At 25.4% G+C, this 19,615-nt stretch overlaps 1 protein-coding gene across 3 annotated transcripts in view; it reads right to left on the reverse strand.

Moving 5' to 3' along the window:
• LOC132923875 (uncharacterized) overlaps positions 1 to 19,615 on the reverse strand; it is a 115,897-nt gene that overhangs the window by 33,824 nt on the left and 62,458 nt on the right. The window contains exons 2-10 of one of the 3 annotated variants that reach the window (XM_060987857.1): positions 19,041 to 19,136; positions 15,597 to 15,776; positions 14,231 to 14,440; positions 12,825 to 12,918; positions 12,624 to 12,732; positions 12,327 to 12,519; positions 2,763 to 2,862; positions 2,072 to 2,169; positions 1,682 to 1,886 (exon numbers count right to left, since the gene is read on the reverse strand). In XM_060987857.1, coding sequence (XP_060843840.1) covers positions 1,682 to 1,886; positions 2,072 to 2,169; positions 2,763 to 2,862; positions 12,327 to 12,519; positions 12,624 to 12,732; positions 12,825 to 12,918; positions 14,231 to 14,440; positions 15,597 to 15,776; positions 19,041 to 19,136 — 1,285 coding nt within the window. Of the gene's footprint in view, positions 1 to 1,681; positions 1,887 to 2,071; positions 2,182 to 2,762; positions 2,863 to 12,326; positions 12,520 to 12,623; positions 12,733 to 12,824; positions 12,919 to 14,230; positions 14,441 to 15,596; positions 15,777 to 19,040; positions 19,137 to 19,615 lie in introns of all 3 variants that reach the window. The other 2 variants (XM_060987855.1, XM_060987858.1) reach the window with 2 other exon arrangements.

A 19,615-nucleotide genomic window follows, 5' to 3' on the forward strand; every position in this document is an offset into this window, starting at 1 on the left:
AAAAATGTTAGTTAATAGTTATTTATGATGATTTTTATTTTTTCTTATATTTACCTTTACATTTATAGCTTTTCACTAAACAATATTTTTAACGTAAATATTTTTTCCAATACATAAAAAAAAACCACATTAATCTTAAAAAAATAAAATAGGCACACTAGTAGGCACACCTATCTTATGTTATTTTTATTCATTTTTATGTAAAACCATTTGAACCATTAATTAGTCGGAAACCTTTAAAATTAATTATTAAATACAAATTTAAATTTTATAAAAAAATGTGATTTAATTTCTTTTGTTTAATTTTTACAAAATCATATGACTTTGCTCATGACTGGCCAGGATTTCAATGCAAAGTACATTATATTTCAGGTACTCTGGGACAATATACGTTATAAGTAAATAATTCGTTTCGTGTAATAGATACTTCAAAGGTGGAACTTTTACTTCGAATTTTTTTTAAATGTTTAGACAACTGTATTTATTTTTAGTGTAAATAGATTCTTAATTAATTGTAATATAATACATTTATTGTGAATAAAGAAATTCGAAATATTATATTAAAAAATATTATTTTTGAAATATTTGGTTAAATAATGTTTCGGTATTTTTCATCTATTCCAAATGTCAATCATTCTATTTATGAGTCATGAGTTTGATAATGTCTTTATCTATTTTCAGCGATCATCAGATGATGCGATATTTTATCGAGACGGTTTGAGATACATCAAGACTGAACTTGTTTTTAGTATACTATTTATTATTAGTTTAAAATGTGGTATTATTGTTTAGTTATAAGATAAATAAGTTTTAAAAATTCAGAAAGTTAAATCATCGTATTCCTGTCGCTTGAAAAAGTTGCATGTCTATATAATACAATTTTACATTTTTAAGCGTACTACTGCGTTGTAAAGACTTTTTGTTATTTTTTTTAAAAACATTTTTTGATAGTTGTTAAGGTATTAAAATCCGGACTCTACTCGTGTTATACTCATTCGATATCACATTCGATTGCCTACAGTAGCGTGGACAAAATTCTGAATATTTTTTTGGTAGCTAAGCGACGGTACTGTTATGTGAAATCGTCAACGAACAAAATAATGTTTACCTACTTCGAAAATATAATATCCATATTTGTATTCATTATTTATTTTGATGCTATTGATTTTCAACATATTAACTCTATTTATGATAACAAGACCCATAAATCGTTGAATTGATATTATTGAGAACTTTTTTAAGAACTTTAAAAGAGCTTTTGAATATTTTTGATATTTGAATTCCGGCGTATCACCAGAGGGTACTTAATAAGGATAAGGTGACTTAAAAACGAACAGTGTGACTTGTGTATTCTAGTTTTGGCAAAAACAATAATCCGATTAATCAGCTCATTTGTTTGATTTTGAGATTCTTATAGATTAAATACTTTTGTATTTTAAATTATTTTTATATTATAGGAAAAAATCTAAGCTTTTCTGATTGCGACTTAATTTATGCCTGGAAAAAAAATATCAGTTAAATCAGTGAAAATTAGCTTTATATCGTTTATACTGATGCCGATCAACCTTTTTTGCAATCGACAATGATAATTTTTATCGTTTGTGATCCAATACCATTATTGTCAAATACACGCGAGTGAGTGCGTGCAAATACATCGATTTGTTTTTAATCTCCTACATACTTATTAATAACTGTTGTCCATTCGGTGGGAATCCACCGGCTGACATCTCACCTTCGTGCATTCCATTGTAGCCGGTGTCGTATTGTCTGTCGACGCTTATTCCCGTTTCGGACTCGCGCTTCTGTTGCGGATCGCCGTTATTGTAGAAACCCATCCGACTAGCCACACCGTCTTGTGCCATGTTCCTGTGGTCCGACGGCATTTGCTGTTCGAAAAAAGAAAAACATATTATGAAAAAGAAACTGAAAGGCGGTCCGTTGAAAATGTTGTGATAACATTTTTTTCTCCTTTCGCATCACTTTACCGATCGATGGATAAACAAGCAACAATCACAAACAATAATTGACGGAAATATAATAATTAAAAAAAAATATATTAAAATCTCCGTACTAAATAATCTTTGCCGTTGAACACTGTGTTGACATTGTAAGATATGTGTTTGTTCTTGTTTTCTTCCTGTGCGTTCTTGCGTGTTTGATTTACACTGCCTGCAAACGGTTCTGTTACAACGTGACACAAAAAAAATCAAAAATAAAATAAGGTAAGTTATAATTAATATAAAACAAATATTTCGTCAAAACGAATTATACACGTAAATTTATATTAGGTGATTATTTCATAGGATATTCTCAAAAAATATTTAAATTATTGAACATTTTTTTATAAATAATTTGAGGTCGATAATACGGATTTTATTTAAGAAATTATATTTTCACTATCCTTATTATTACCATATTTTATCTTTTAAACTTCAGATAGGACAGATATGTTGATATCTAACTAATTATCTAACTTTTTCAATTTCAAAATGTAAGCAAATCCAAAAATTCAAAAACTCTAATGCTTGAAATATAAAATAAAAATATATGCTGCCATAAATAAATAAAAAATACTTAAAAATGACGACAATTATAAACCAAAACACTTTTTTTTTTTTCAAAAATTTCGTTTTTTATGGATTAAATTTGTATAAAATATGTAAAAAAAATATTCTTAAACACGCACAGTTTTTAAAATAATGAGTTTCTTTTAGAATAATCTCCTTGTATAAATTGCTGTACTACACGTTACTTTTTTTTACCTTGTAAATAATGATCATTATACATCGAAAGCCTTTCGTTTGTAAAATCTGTAGTTCCTTTTGATACGGCGTTCTGTTCTTCATCCTCGAGAAAAATGAACTGAAACCGTAGACAAATAACGTAGGTATTATAATTTTATCATATAAATCGTACGAGACAATCTGAGTCATTCGACAGCGGTGGACATATGGACATATAGTAGATATTATTATTATTCATGCATAAAGGATGCAATATAAAGGATCTTATATTCTTATATCTTCCATAGAAGAGGCAGATTTAAATTATTATTCATGTAAGTGCGTCTATAAGTTTTCCTTATTTTATAGTCACAAAGAGTTGATCGTTATTGGAATTAGATAATTCGTTATTTTTAATTTGTAAGATTTATTTATTTTCATCCATTATTCAACATTTATATTTTTATGTATAAATATAAATAGCTAAAATTTTATATTTTAAACTAAGTTTTCTTTTGATAATTTCTGAAATTTAAATTATGCAACATCAATGATCATAGTTATAATAATTTATGTATTTAAATACTTATTTTATAAATATTGAAAATATTGATTTATAACATATATACTCTAAGCAAGCATAGATATTGTAATAATTGATGTAAAAGTATACACTAGTGTTGCACAAGTGAAATATAGTTATAATAAACCAGATACATATTGGCAAATATCAGGTATTTAAAATTATCATTTAATTAAAATTATATGTTAAGTAGAGATTATTAATTTTATTTCCGTGAAGTTTATATACAATAATATCTATCATATAGGTACTTCACAGTATAATATAGTATAGTATATAATATATTATGAATAAATTAAAAAATTCTATATCGTAGAATAATATATTTTTATTTCCCTTTTTTATCCCTTTATTTATACATAATATATATACTTTCCACGTATTTTTACTTCCCTCGTTATTTTAAATATTTTTTTTTATTTAAACCCGTGCATTAGATGTATTTTTTTTTTTTTCGTAAGACCTATAGCTTAGACTTATATATAGAACAAATGGTTATTAATTATTGGTAGAGCGTAAAAATTGCAATTACACCTGATTTTTAGTTTTAGTAAATGGAAAAAAAATAAATTACCCTACCGCATGTTATTTAATTGATTAAAATAATTTCGGCAGCTTAAAATAATAGTTTATTTTTTGTGACAACCTAAATATTATAAATTTAATACTATTTTAAGAATAAATTATAATTTTTAATTATATATTATGTAAAATATTCTATTATTATATGAAAGCAAAATCATTTAGCAGCGTTATCGTTTTCTGTAATAAAACCCTCGTTAAAGACATTGCAGTGGACAGTTTGAATAGTATAAACACAACAAAAAGTTTGCTATACTGCAGAAGCTAGCTATATATATATATATATATATATATATATATATATAGCAGTCTTGTCATTTTAAGTAGTATGATAATGGTCACGGTGTCCGCCATTTAAAGGAAATAATCGAAACAGTGTCATAATAAATTATGAATACCTATTATACATAATCCATAAATAGTGCAATTGTGTCCAGCGTATATATATGTATATATATTATAATTTATTTCGGCGGATTGTATTTTTAATTTTTAAGCATATTAGTGTAATACAATTTAGTAAAACATCATAATTTAAAAATACCATAGATAACACCTTTCAAACCTTAATCATCGAATATTATTGCGTGAGATTTTTTTGAAAAATATTGATTATTAACATTTAAAGAATTTTTATAAAAAAAAAAAAAAAAAAAAAAAAAATGAAAAGATAACTACTATAAAAACATTAACGTCCAACAAATTTAATGAAAACATTATGAGCGCTGCAACTTTTTTAATTAACATAATATTAAAGTAATATTACCAGTTTTTAGTTTTTATATATTTTACTGAATGCAAAGTTAGTATCAAAATTGTATTTAGGTTTTACACACTTCATGAAATACTACTATGAAATAGTATGTGAAAACCATGTCCATGCGTAATGGGGTTAAAAATGTTGTTTCAAAGTTATGAGAAACATCCCTAGCCTTGATAATTATTGCAATAATATGAAGTTCGATAGGCTTCAAGCGCTGCAGAAATATGGCAGGTATACGGCGGTGAAGGCAAAAACATGTTCTTATAGGTACCTACTCGTTTCTATAACAGTGATAATGTATACCCAATACCCAATATAGGCACGAGGCTGAAAATTCCACTCTTATTATTCTCGTGGTTGACTGATATAACCATATAAAAAAAAAATGTTGATAAAGCGTCGGACAACACCGTGCGAAACATGAAATACGTTTGACAAGAATAAATCGAGTTATATCCGAAAATAAATTGATCTCATAAATTCGTTTTATTTTTAACTTGTCTTCGCTACATTATTAATACATCCATTTATTTACCTACACCCACTCATATTATAATCTTATTCACCGACTAGACTACGAATACTGCACATACGCGAAACGGTACTTTGGTAGATCAAACGAAACGCGTACGAAATGAACTTCGTCAGATTTTACTACCATTAGATAAAGCCATGTAGGTACTTTATACACTTATGCCACAAATGCTATGGTTCACCGGAAAGTAACTGCATTGGGAGAAGTGCCGGCACTTCTCTTCGCATTTCAAAATTGAACAGTTTAATGCATATGATTATATATTAGTTATCTTATTATAAATTGTCTCTAAATTTGTACGTTTTCGATGTAATTTGAGAGCAGTAATAGACTTTTGAAACTCTACTTTGTATATAATTAACCACTGCAAATGAATTGTGTTTAAATTGGAGTTGGGAAATTTCCGGAAATACTATGAAAAATATTACATGATTAATATTAAAACGGGAATATCAAAAAATACACGACAGTAAATTACTATGATATCTAATGGCATATTTCTATAAAATATTATGATATTATAAAACAAAATACAAAATCAAAATCAATTTATAAGTAAAAAATAAAAAGTTGAAATTTTCTAGTAATATTTTTATTTTTTCAAATAGTTACGTTTCATCTCAAGATAATTATTATTATCAATTTTTTATTTAATATATACGACATCATGAATTAATTTGTATACTTTATATGTTCTCTTAAAAATGCTGAAAGATATATTTTCACGGTGAACAGAAAATAATAATAATACAATTTTTTTGTTAACTTTTGAATGAAATTCTTTACAATAAAGGAATCGGGGGAATTGTAATTTAGTAATGATCAGGACGTGATTCATAATTATAAAGCCGATAGAAAGTTTTGAAATTAGTTCGTATAGTACTTAATGTAATTTTAGGATAAGAAATGCTAACTAGAAAATAAAATTGTGGTTCCAATAAAAAGACATGAAAATAAGAATAATGAAAATGTTGGCCAGTCCATGTATGAATTGTTTTAAAACCTACCATACTTTTAACTAAATATCTTTTTTTAATTTATGATTATTTTTAAACTGTAGTAACATAATATTATAGATATTATAATTTTAAAATATAATATGTGCTGTTTTAAAAAACAGAATTGAACAGGACAAACAACTATTTGTAGTAATTATTATTTGTTAATGAAGAAATATAATTACGATACCTATCAGTGATGAAGCCAGGAGAATATTTTGGGTGGTTGAATGACATTCAACATATTCAGTAGAATATATTTTCTTATATTTCTATTTAATATTTTATTTATTAATAACACGAAGATTGATGACAATAAAGAGTGTGTAAATATAAAATAAAAACGTCTATCTCTATAAATCCTGGATACGCACCTGATACCTATAAATTGTCTGATTTAATCATAATAATATATAAGAGATAAACCTACTATTATCTTAGTTATCCGTGATAGTGATTTTGATAAATACTTTAACCATAACATTATGTAAGCACCATTGAAAATTATAGATATAGGTATCATGATTAATATACTAAAGTAAGTGGTGATTTTCCAGTTCATTGGTGACCGTTTTTATATTTTAAAATCACGTTTATCCATATACATGTCTGTAGATAAAACTGATTAATTATTATTTTTAAATCCTGAGCGAAGCAATAAATGTATTGATTTTACAATGATCTGCGTTGTTATTTTTTTTTTAAATTAATTAAATTTTCTTTTATATAATATGTAGCATCACTTTTTGAAGTTTAAAAATGTTTTGATTTTCAACTCGGGTATTTTGGTTAAAAATTAGATTTATTTGGTATTTTTTGATTTAATAATTTAGTTATAACAAACGTGTAATTTTCCAAGTCTATGTCATTATAGATAGAATTTAATAAAAAGGTTTATAATAAGGTAATAGTATATTATGCATTTTCAGCAAAATTCAGTCATAAAAATACTTTTAAAATTAAATTTAAACATAAATACAATTCTATTCATTCAAAAAATACATAATAAATTTATATAAATTAATTTTAAGTTCATATTTAAATATAACTATTTTAGATTAAGGACTTTGTATTATCTATTTAATTTTATACCGATTATTTAAAAAAAAAGTATATTTTAAACACGAAATGCTTAACTATTAATACAACAGTAAACGGTTATCAATGAATTATAAAATAAATTTACATTAAAAATAGTGGTTAATAATTTGATTTTAATTATAAATAATAGGCATAAAGTATAATACAAACCAATTTAAAATATTATAAATGATTATTTTGAATTTTGATCAACATTTACATAAAAAATATTTGATTTTTAAATACAAATACGTCCAATACTTGAAAATCAAGTATACAGTATGTATTTAAAATACTTAATTTTAAGAATTCTTGAAATTTATTTTAAATATTATAAAATGATTTAAGTACATTTAAATACCTTTATTAAAATACTTTAAAAGACTAAAAATATTGGTTAATTGTTATTTGAAGAAAATTGGATATTGTAAAATGCACAAACACTATGCAGTTATATATACAAGCAAATGATAATTAAAAACAAATGTATTTACTTTATTTTTCAACTGAGTTAATTATTTCTCTACACAACGATTTTTGTATTTGGAGCTCAATATATTATTTTTTTAATTTTGCATTATTAAAGTTGATTTAACATTACTAATTCAAGTTAATCTTTTCGTCGACTTGTGATATTAATATATTATATATTTCTTCTATAGTGTAGTCGATAATATCTTAAGTATCTTTACTATTACAGGATTTGACAGTTACTCTTTTTCGTTTTGTTTAATGGCCTATCAAATCCCTTCAATCTGCAAATCTTTATAGGACTCTATGATTGTCTGTACGAGATGTATCTGTGGGGAACTACATGACTAGTCTTCCTAGACATCCGTACATTCATGAATTAAATTAAATCCTATTACCTATCACCGTAATATAGAGAATAGTGCCTAATTGAAAGCAGTACATTTTTATTTTTTTAAATGAACTAACAATATTTTAACAAGGTAATTAAGTACTAAGTATTGACAATATTTAGAAGATTACTTTTGTCTTACTACTGTTTTTAGAAATAGTGTGTTTTGGCTATATTCGTGAATTTCAAATTAATTTTAACAAAGATATCGTTTCTCTGCAATATTTTTCCGTATAAGAATCGATGTTTAACTGAATTTTGTAAATTTTGAAAATATTAAGTATTGCATTTTCACCTTTCCCCAATTAGTTAATTATCTTATACTTTATTACGTTTCGATTTTTTATTACTATCATTATATTAGAACTTGTCAGCATATTTGAATTTTTTTTATATTATTAAACATGTTGATTTTTTTTTCGAAAAATTGGTTATTGACGAACTGGTTACGAACTTTAATTCGTAGCGTGGAAGGTGTCTAGTAAAGTCACTTTTTCCAAACAATATAAACGTGTAGCTATACAGTTACATGCCTATAACTTATTTATCACGCTGGACAAAGGTACCTTCAATGAATTTATACGAGTAAATAAACTCGTATACGACGGACAATCGTTTATTAGTGTTGTGTATATTTTTTTTTTTTTTTTTTAGTAAGACATTTGAGATTCCTACGTTTAATTTAAAGAAAAAGTTAAACGCGACAATAACAATAGACCAGAGTACAAATTGGATAATAAAAAGTAAAGCCCGAATAAAGACTGTGCCATTAAATGGCTGCATTAAATGCCCCGTTACATAAAATCTCTATTGTTTTAGATTCCCAAAGGATTGATGTCGCAGCGAGCAATTTTGCTGAGCGCATTTTTATTTTTATCTTTCCGAATCCCTGCAGCTGCAGTCCACGAATATTATATTAATCTCCTCAGTCCGGGGTAATAGGCATATTTATACAAACGCACTTGGGGAAACCCGTACCTACCTAATACATTTATATCTGCATATTATTATTATATTATACACTTGTATACACGGTTTATAATTAAATTATAATAAGCGTCACTTATGAGAATAATATAAGTAGTTAGTACGAAAAATACCTACGCCTCGATTTTAATAATAAAATATATGTACCTACTTTTCGTGCAAACACAGGTAAGTTATTTTGCGTTAACGATAATATTTGTTTATTACGACTTTTCTGTGTTCATTATGTGGGCAAAAAACAAACTAAACAAAAATCGATTAACCCAGATGATACCGTCTATCTTGACGTTAAAAATTAATACTCTACCCCGTTTAATCGTTTTATAAATCGCATCCTATGTATATAATATTTACGATGTATACGCTGCCACCATTAGGTACTTTTCTAATTGTTTACAAGGCTGAACGAACATTTTAATTTGTTATAGGCACTATAAATCAGAATGATATACCATCGAACCTGGACAATCGAAACATTTTAATATTGTGAACGATTATACCCATCTAACTAGCTGTGACGCGTTGCTTATAGACCACGTAAACATATTATTATGTTAGAAAAACAGAGGATAATATTCACTTGATATTATATTACAACCTATTACTGTTCATTTTTACTTATATATTATTGCAATTATATTAATCAACTCCAAACGTACAATCTACCCCAGTAATTGGCATTAGGTACTGAATCGATTTTTTGATTTGAATTTGTAACAAAATTGGACATAACAATAATATTGTAGAATCTTTAAAAGCAAAATATAAAATATGAAAAATTATTTTTAAAAGGAACCACTGTACCGCAAGAATGGCTATTGTACAATGGATATAATGTATTTTCATTTGTAAGTAAAATAAAAACTATTTCATAAAGTTTTGTACTTTAAATCATCAAAAATAATAAGACATCCAAACACAGAACGCGAATACTAAAATATTAGACAGTAATTACTAATTATATTTTAGTTCAATTCATGCACAGAAAACTAATATAACCTTTATTTCTCGTTAAGTACATAAAGGTCTAAAATGATCAAATATCTCACCGTAAATATGATAGAAATTAAAAATAACTTAAATTTTCTAAGTATTTATGAAAATAAAATCTTGAAATTATAAACATTCAATATGCTCAAAGCGATTTATATATTTTAAGTTTTTAAGTATTATATCTTAAGTGATTAATCAACTTTCTTTTACAATATATCAATGAATTTAATATACCTAAAAACTTATTTTTCCATAAGATAAAATACTTATAAATTAATTAAATATGTATCATTATTATTTAGAAGCGAATTGTTTAATCTATGCATAAGTGAGTAACTATAATATAGGAGTTATGAAATATAAAAAAAAAATTGTTTATTCGTAATTTAACGAAATTTTAATTTGATCGGTTTATGATCCATTTCGTGTTATATATTATAATGTTTGTGAACTTGGTATAAATCAATAATTCACTTTGGAATTCATCCAAAAAATGTATGGTTGTCGCCGAAGTAGGTACTTCATGCATTTACTAAGGCTTTGTTAATTTGATTTTTTTTTTATTATTTACTATTACATCAACAGAAAACGTTTTGAAATATTTAAAATCAATATCAATTATTAAATTTGGACTTGTTATTGGAAATTTTTGGAGCATTATTAGTATATAATTGTATTCCTTGTTTTTTTTTCAACCAAATTAGGCCCACCAGAGTCTTTAAAATGAACTGAGATCAAAAAAATATTGGGAACAACCTTATAGTAACTTTCACATTTGTTTGGATGATTTCCAAAATGGCTTGTTTTGATATCGTTTTTCAAAGTTCGTAAAACTGTATATACTCTTATTAATCACCACGACTGTAATTTATTTGAAACGTTAGTGTGATACCTCAAACATTGTTAATTTTGTATCGATAAGTTTATATTGATAAGTAAATAATGTTTGTTCTCAAATCTCGATTTTTTATAATATTTTAAAACAGAACATGATAGTAACCGACCCAAATAGTTCCAAATCCAATACCAAACCCATTATTGCAAATAAAAATTACCGGATTTTATAAAGATTATATTAACTCTTTCGATTCCCTTGTTCATTGAAATGGACATACTTTAATCAAATGTAATTTTTTTGTTTACTGTTATCAATTTTGAACATTGTAACCAACACAAAAATATTTAAATTTTTATTTCACAACAGAAAAATTAATAATTTCGCTATCAATAAAATTTCAGTATATTTTCCGATAGAATTTAAAAACCAAAAATAATTATTTCAGCAAGAAATTAAACTTAATAGATTTCTAAGGGGAAAATATTTTACTAAAAATCACTATATATATACAAAACTAATCTGGTAATCTAAGGGAATTTTGTTTTTATACACATATGTGATTATTTTATTATTTTTTTTTTTGTTATAAAAACTGCTAAATAAATTAATATAATTTATGTTTAAATAAGCCATTTTCTTTCTCGCAAAATCTTAAAAATATAAATAGTTATTTATATTTTTATTTTATTTGAATATCCATAGGGTAATTCGTTAAGCATGCTCGTCCTTTCTTTTTCCTTTATTAAGGTATCTTATCCTTAGTATGTATAATCGTTTTTAATTGAAAAACTACTCATTCAAATTTGAATTAGTAACAAAAAGACTTTAAAAAAAAAATTATCCATTAAATAATTTACAGTAAAAAAAGAGGGTTCTCATTGAAACAAACAGAAATTCATATTATCACCACAGGACACTTAGTAAATATGGTACAAAAAAACCTCAAGAATTTAAAATTATGGTTTTTAAGTATATTTAAAAATTACAAAGTCAGAATGAATAATTTGAATAAATGCATTATTTAAAGAAAAAATAGGGCTGAGCATGCTTGGTGAATTGCCTTATACAATATATATTATTTTTTTGAGTATGTATAAAATATGCGTTGAGAGATATTAAAGAATATTTCAAACAAATGGTTGGTTCCATTATTTAATTTGAATTCTAGTTTTTATTTTACAAAATATTAAATTGGTTAGGTTTTTAAAATAAAATAATTGAGTTCTAAGACTAATGCTGGAATTGGACACAAAATATAAGGTATTAATTAAATTAAATACTTATGTATATGTCTTGTTTGAATCACCTTTATGTTTTGGGTGGGGTAAAATAAATAAATCGATTATTTTCGTGTTGTCTTATAATACGTTTTTATTACTCACTTCTAACGTGAGAGTGCCGGACACCGAATCATCTTGATACGGCCGTGACTGGAGTGACAGCACTTGTCTCTGGTAAGGGTTGACAAGTAGTTCTTCGACGCTGACAATAGCCAAGCCCATAAACTGATTGCCGCCATTCGGGTTGCAGTCGTATACTTCGAATAATATCTCCTCGGTCGTTCGGTTCAACGTGCTTAAAACAACCAAATACATTATTACGACCACCACGACGAACCGACAACTGCAGCAATTTAACGAAAATATTTTATTATTCAACGATATGAAAATTGTATTTACAACATAAAGTTCTCGTTCCACTGTGGCGACGAAGTGTTCTTCTTTGTCGAAGTCTGCTTCTTCTGGAACGGGTCGTCGACTTCGATCACGCAGTACGGCTCGTAACATCCTACGCAAAACAAATACAAAACACGTTCGAACAAAATATTAATTTAAATACGTTTGTGTAGTTAAAAAATAAATGTAACTCCTTGGCTTAACCTTGTTTGAGTCCGAGTCCGATCGCTTTTATGACTTTGACCATTAATCTTTTCTCTCCTTGCTTCATGACTGTTGATTCTATTTTCGGGCTTGTCTATAAAGAGATATGGCAATATTAGTTTATATTATTTTATTTTCATAAATATATGTCTTAATATTATTGTTTTTCATACAAAATTGTGGTCAAATTTTACCATAAAACTACTTCAACGTTATTAGTATTCATGGTGTTATTTATAATTAATAAATAAATAAAATAAAAACGATACAAATAAAAGTTATACATATACACACATAATAATATAATTTATAATGTAGGTTAAAATCAAAAAAATGATATTTACAATTTATTAGATTGTAGTATAAATATATTTTAATTTTAATAATAAATTAATAAATCTTATTTTTCAATAATCACTTTAAAAATTGTAACTTAAAAGACTATTTTAACTAAAAACGACTAGGCATAGTTTTTAGGGTAAATAAGTCGTGATGGAAAATTAAAATTAAAAAAATGGAGTCAAATCACCTTTTCTCCCGTATTATTTCCAAATTTCGACTTGTGGTTCGAAGAATAAAAATAAATAAATAAATATATTTAAAACCAAATCATTTTTGAAAATAAATATTTGGTTATTTACTTATTTTAAAGTTTCATAATTCTTAATGAAACAATAGTTACAAATTTCAATATGTTTTACATATAATTAGCCAAATAAAATTAAAATATAAGTAGAATACATTTAACTATTGCTATTATCATTTTTAATGTTTTTGTTTATTTTATTTTGTTATAGTTTAAAACCAATTGACCAAAGAACTCATTTTCGAACAACTAATTTCAAAACATATTGTAGAGTCATATAATTGTAATAAACTAAATTTCAAAAGCAAACATTCTTTATAAAAAAAAAAAAAACAATATATATATCATGTAATATTGAAATAATTTTATAATATGTAGTGATATGTTAATAGCAACTAATATCAATGTTTTTATATAATATGTAAAATCGCAAATATAGTTTTCCTAATTGTAGTAAAATAATATTTGATTATATTGTGTATGGTGCCAAAATTTCTGGTATAATTAGACACGTGTAGTATTTAGTCCCTATAAATGCACACATCAATGTCATAAAATGATTGTTTCGGGCACAAGTTCAATGGATTCGAATGACGTCCTTATAATATTTCCTGAGTTTTACGGTTCACTATAATTATTATTCTACAGTGAGAGTTATGTATCAAAAACATTCCTTGCTATACGATATAATAATATTATTATACTATTTTATACTCGTACATGCAAAAATGATGTCACATACCAGAGTGGTTTAAATATTACCACAGTCCTATATCATACAGTTAAAGAAATTAAAAACTTAGAATTCCGATATACCTACCATTCGTTCGGTGTACGAGTCTAAAGGCGAAGTGGTTATCGGCTGTTGACTTTTTGTGAAATTCGGAAATTCTGACCACCGATACAAATCGACAGAAAGGTCTGTTGATCTTATAGCACCGGTCACAATGTCCATGATCACGTCTTGCAGTTGTACTTCATCCATTGTTTTACTTTTAATGTATCCAACCTGGGCCAACATAACTTTTATCTGAAATTTAAAACCATAACTTTTGTAATGGTCACACTAGGCATTTCATTATTTTATGAACTAAAATTGGGTGCTAGATAATATTTTTAATTAGTCTGATTCAGTGGTCCCCAACCTCATAGTATGCTCCCTTTGTAAGTTTTCAAAAATCTCGCGCCAAAATTATCACTTTTTTTATATTCATTTTTCATTTATTTCCTACATCATAAAATACAATTGTATTTCGTAATGACTGCTTATGCATCTCCAGCTATGTTTACATGCATCCCAAGTTGGGATACACTGATCTAATTGAGTAAAATGAGAAGTATATTTCTGAAATTTAATTGCTAAAAATTAAATTTGAATCATTTCTTTGAAATTCAAATGGCTATAATTATTAAACGGGCATACAACTGTAAATATCAAACTTTTTTGAAAAAAATATCTAAAAATAACAAAACTTACGTTATTATAAAAAATGAAATAATTTTTAACTTTTTTATTTATTAAGTCGTAATAAATAAAATACTTTAAAATTTACCATTATAACTATCGATGGATTTGTATTATACGATTGAAATATATGTCATGTTTAATTCATTAACATAAAATGTCTATCATAAAGTTTAATAGAAAGTAGAAACATTCGCTTTAATCGAGAAATTCACAGTAATAGGTACTTACATAAAGTTGATACAAATTATTAACAAGTACCTTAAACTAACGTTAAGTTATTGAAATATTGAGAAAGTTTAAAGCAATATAATATAATACACAATAGGTACGATATATTATAAAATATTATATGAATACAAAAACTTCAGTGAATATAATTATAGAAATAAGAATATCAGTTGAACATTAAAAGATTGTAACATATTCAATATTTTTTTTTTAATGAAATCAAAGTGAATCAAAGGGTAGTGATTTTTTTAAAGTGCCTTCTTGTAAATACTGAAATTCTGGAATTAATCCAAAACCACATTACAAGCGCTTAACTAGGATGATTTTGGGGAGAGAGATTAAGCTTAAACCACATAATAATATGTAAGCCGTATAGTAAACTTTAAAAAAATACAATGCGTATTTAATTCCGTCGATGTTTTCGTAAAACATTGAGAATCGTACACGAGCACTTAAAAGTCTAATATAAAGATGAACGCCGTAAAAATACTTTTGGCCATCCGTCGAATTTGATTTGTCCTCTCTTCTTAGCAGTGTCACACGAAATGTTCAACCGAGCTTGTAACTTATTCACGTTCACTCGGTAATGAGAGACATCCACTTTGTCGCCCTTCTGTCGCATTGCCTTCAACTGCATCGCCGGTGTAGCGTCACAGTCACAAGTAATCGTCTACACAAAAAAAATTGCAGTTATAATAATAAATCAGTTTGGGTTTTTTTTTTTTTAATTTATTTAATACTTGAAATTAGCCACCAGTTTCTAAAGCAAAACAGCAACCACTTTTATTTCCGTACAAATTAAAAATAATATAGTTATTGGTTACTAATAACTAATAGTATGTTGCCTACCTTATATTGTTAAACTAGTACTTAACACTAAAACCTATTCCTAATTATGTTGATAAAATGTTATATATTATGATATGTATTTTATTTTTATTATTATTTAATTATTTATATAGCGAAAACTAAAATTAACATAACTCAACAATCGTATGTATATTTAATAATTTATGTATATAATATATATATATATATTAGTTTTACTTAATATATTATAATAATAATACTTATATATTTAGAATAAAATTATTTTATTTTATTTTTAAATAAATTTATTTTTACACTAGTTCTTTGGAAAGGTGTTTTACTCATCGATAGAGATAAAAAAAAAAGGGAAAAATAAATGGGCATCATGTTTACCGTTCTACTATAATACGATAGGTGTTAATTGGGTTAATGTGATGAATGTGTTAAATTTCAATTCAATAATATTATAAAATATACGAAAAAACCGATTCTGAGAGGAAACGGCGATTAACCTTTACACTGAGTATATTTTATGTTATGTTTTTTTTTTTAATATTGCTATTAGATAATGTGCAATCTATGTGTAACATAATAATATTATGTTGAATTCATTTTCACAGAAAACAATGGATTTAAATAATTTGAATATATCTCTGTAAATATAAATTAATATACATAAATGTTTAATGTATCCACAAATAATGTTTTTCAACTACCTGTTATAACAAATTAATGAATATCGTTATTTATAGTTTAAATATTTAATTTCGTCTAAATTATTATAGTAAAATATTTATAAAAACAAAAATTGAAAATTATACTTGTATATTTGTATGTTTTAGTTTCAGTATAAGCCTTAGTTTTATAATTTGTTAACTAAAAAACAACAGTAAGATAGCAATTTTATCTACATGTTAACTAAAATGATTATAAAATGATTGTGACCATGTAATTTAAATATTTTCATAGACTTATAAGAAAAACTTGTTTAGGATTTTGTCTTAAATTTTCAAAATATTCGATCAAGCGAAAAAATACTATCAACATTTATAGAAATAATAGACTTTTAAAAAATATCTATAGCTCGAAAAAAATTAAAATACTTTAAAAACTTTATTTTATTTAGAAAATAATCAAATAAACATTTCGTAAACATTTCAAGTATTTACAGTTATTCATTTTTGAGTTGCACCAAAAAAAAAAAAAAAACAAAATCATTTTGTTTAAAAACAATTTTGAACATTTTTTCCCCCCAGTGTTTTTGAAAAACACAGGTATAATTTTTAATTTTGACCTCAAAGTACAAATAAAATCCAGTTGGCAATCATAAGTCACCTAACTTGCAAAGCTGAAAATCAAAGAATTAATTACAAATCGTGTGGAATATAAACATCAATTTAAAACCAATACATTTATCGCTCAGAACTTAAAAAATGGCAACTAAAAATTGCAACTATATTTTAGTTCAATTACTCTGAAGTTATAATTTAATATTTATACATATTATATTATTATAATAATTTATAGCAGTGAAAACGAGGTAAACACTTTCAACAGTTTACTAGTTTAGCGTGTAATAATTGTAATTGTTCGATATAGCAATACTGATATATATCATATTATACCTTCAAAATGTATGAATAAAATATTTCCCATCAGAAAAAAAACTTAAAATCTTGCTTCAAATGGTAACCAATAACCAAAACAATAAATCAATGGCATCTGAACAGTAATAACGACTAACGTTACATTAAATCTACGTGGAAACAGTTACCGATCATCATCATAACGATATATAACGATAAAAAGACACCAGCTTACTAAAATTTTCTGTTTTTTCTTTATTTTACAGACAATTCCTTCTTTTTTTTTAATAACTAAGTAAACTTATTTATTTTTTTCAAAGGCTAACACTAATTATCTCGAAAAATCCTCTCCGTGAATACACGGATATCATCATAGTGGGTCCAAGTACGATGGCGATGTGAACCTTTATCCGTAACGAGACAGTTGGTATATATTTACCATTTATGTTATTTTTATTACTCCGTATCATACTTATTTTTTTACGACATAACAAACAACCGCATGTCCGCATTGAATATAAATGATATTTATACGATATTGGATAAAACCGCAAAGTGACGACGCGTTTGGTCAATATTAACTATTGAGATCTTAAGATGATTATATTTTTATTATTAACTGGGTGTTTATCCCGTTTAATTTATTTAAAGTTTATTCGTTGTGGAATCGAAGGATTGACTAAGTAAGTCGAATCTTGCGGTCCGGTTAAATTAATAAAATTAAATGTCCTGATAGTTGTTCTATGACAATTCCTTCAGTCTTTGACTGCCGTTCAATATTTAAATATAAATTGTATTCGAAAATCATACAGATTCATAACCAATAGAAACATTTTTGACAGAAATAACACAATATTATTTGATTATCTACGTTTTTTCATTAGATTAAAACTCGAAATGTATATAATAATTTGTATCATTGCATTATATAACTATAGGCTTAGGGTCTTCTAACTGTAAAAACATATAATTATGAGTTAAAAACTACCAAACATTATAACAAATTAAAAAAAATATTGACTAAATTATTGATTTTTCTATATTTTTCTAATTATATTGCTTCCTTATCAAATTCAGCCGATTCCTTAATGAAAACAAAACATAAGTTATAAAAAAATTCTTCAACGGCGATGAGCTTTTATTATTGTACGCGGAAAGGAACTTCAAATATTATAGGCATTTATTTATTTTTAATTACATTTTTTTTTTTCAGAATAATTAATGAAAAAGCTCTAAAACGTTAGATATTGCGTAAATATTTTACTAAAACCAAAAATGCCAAAAAACGCGAAATTATGCTAATTATAGTTTTGGATTTAGATTTATTATATTACAAATATAATTTTAATTTGATCATAATTGAACTTTATAAAAAAAATCAAATTCTAGAAGCTTAAACTTAAAAAAATAATTATCACATTAGTCCACGAGAGATTTTTTCATAGTATTAATTATAATACAAATGCCGATGCCCAACAACGTTCCATAAACTGTTTAATATTTTACGCATAATAAAATTAATAATGAGTAATACTTACGATATTTTCATAAACTCCAAGTTCGCAAAAAACGTTGCTGAGTACGGGTGGATGAGTTTCTGGTAGAAACCGAACGAATTCGACGCCAACGCCGTGCTGAAACACAATTTTACATTTTAATATTAAAAAGAAATCGTAATTTGTGTAAAATTATAATGTATAAAATTATTATTATTATTTTATATATAATGTATTTATTAAAATAAATAACTGTATTACCAACTTCGTTTGGGTCGAACTTAATTTTTGTTTCTATATTATAGTTCTGTATAGTTTTTCATTTTGCTTTAGTTAGAATATAATATTATTAAACAACATTTTACGAGAACACATAATTACTAATCTAAAGATTTTCCAATATTATTAATTCTATAGATATATTTTTTATTTAAACATGTTATATTAACTTGAAGATGAATTAATAAAATTCCACTTAACGTTAAGAAAGTTTTTGTCTTAATTTGTGATTAATGTGCTTGCATCAAAATTATGTCCAGCAAATATGTTTTAAATAATAAAAATATCTCATAATTATAATTTAATTTATAAGTATTTTATTTTAAGAAATGCGTTTT

The sequence above is a fragment of the Rhopalosiphum padi genome, chromosome 3 (genome assembly GCF_020882245.1).
Source record: "Rhopalosiphum padi isolate XX-2018 chromosome 3, ASM2088224v1, whole genome shotgun sequence".
Taxonomy (NCBI): domain Eukaryota; kingdom Metazoa; phylum Arthropoda; class Insecta; order Hemiptera; family Aphididae; genus Rhopalosiphum; species Rhopalosiphum padi.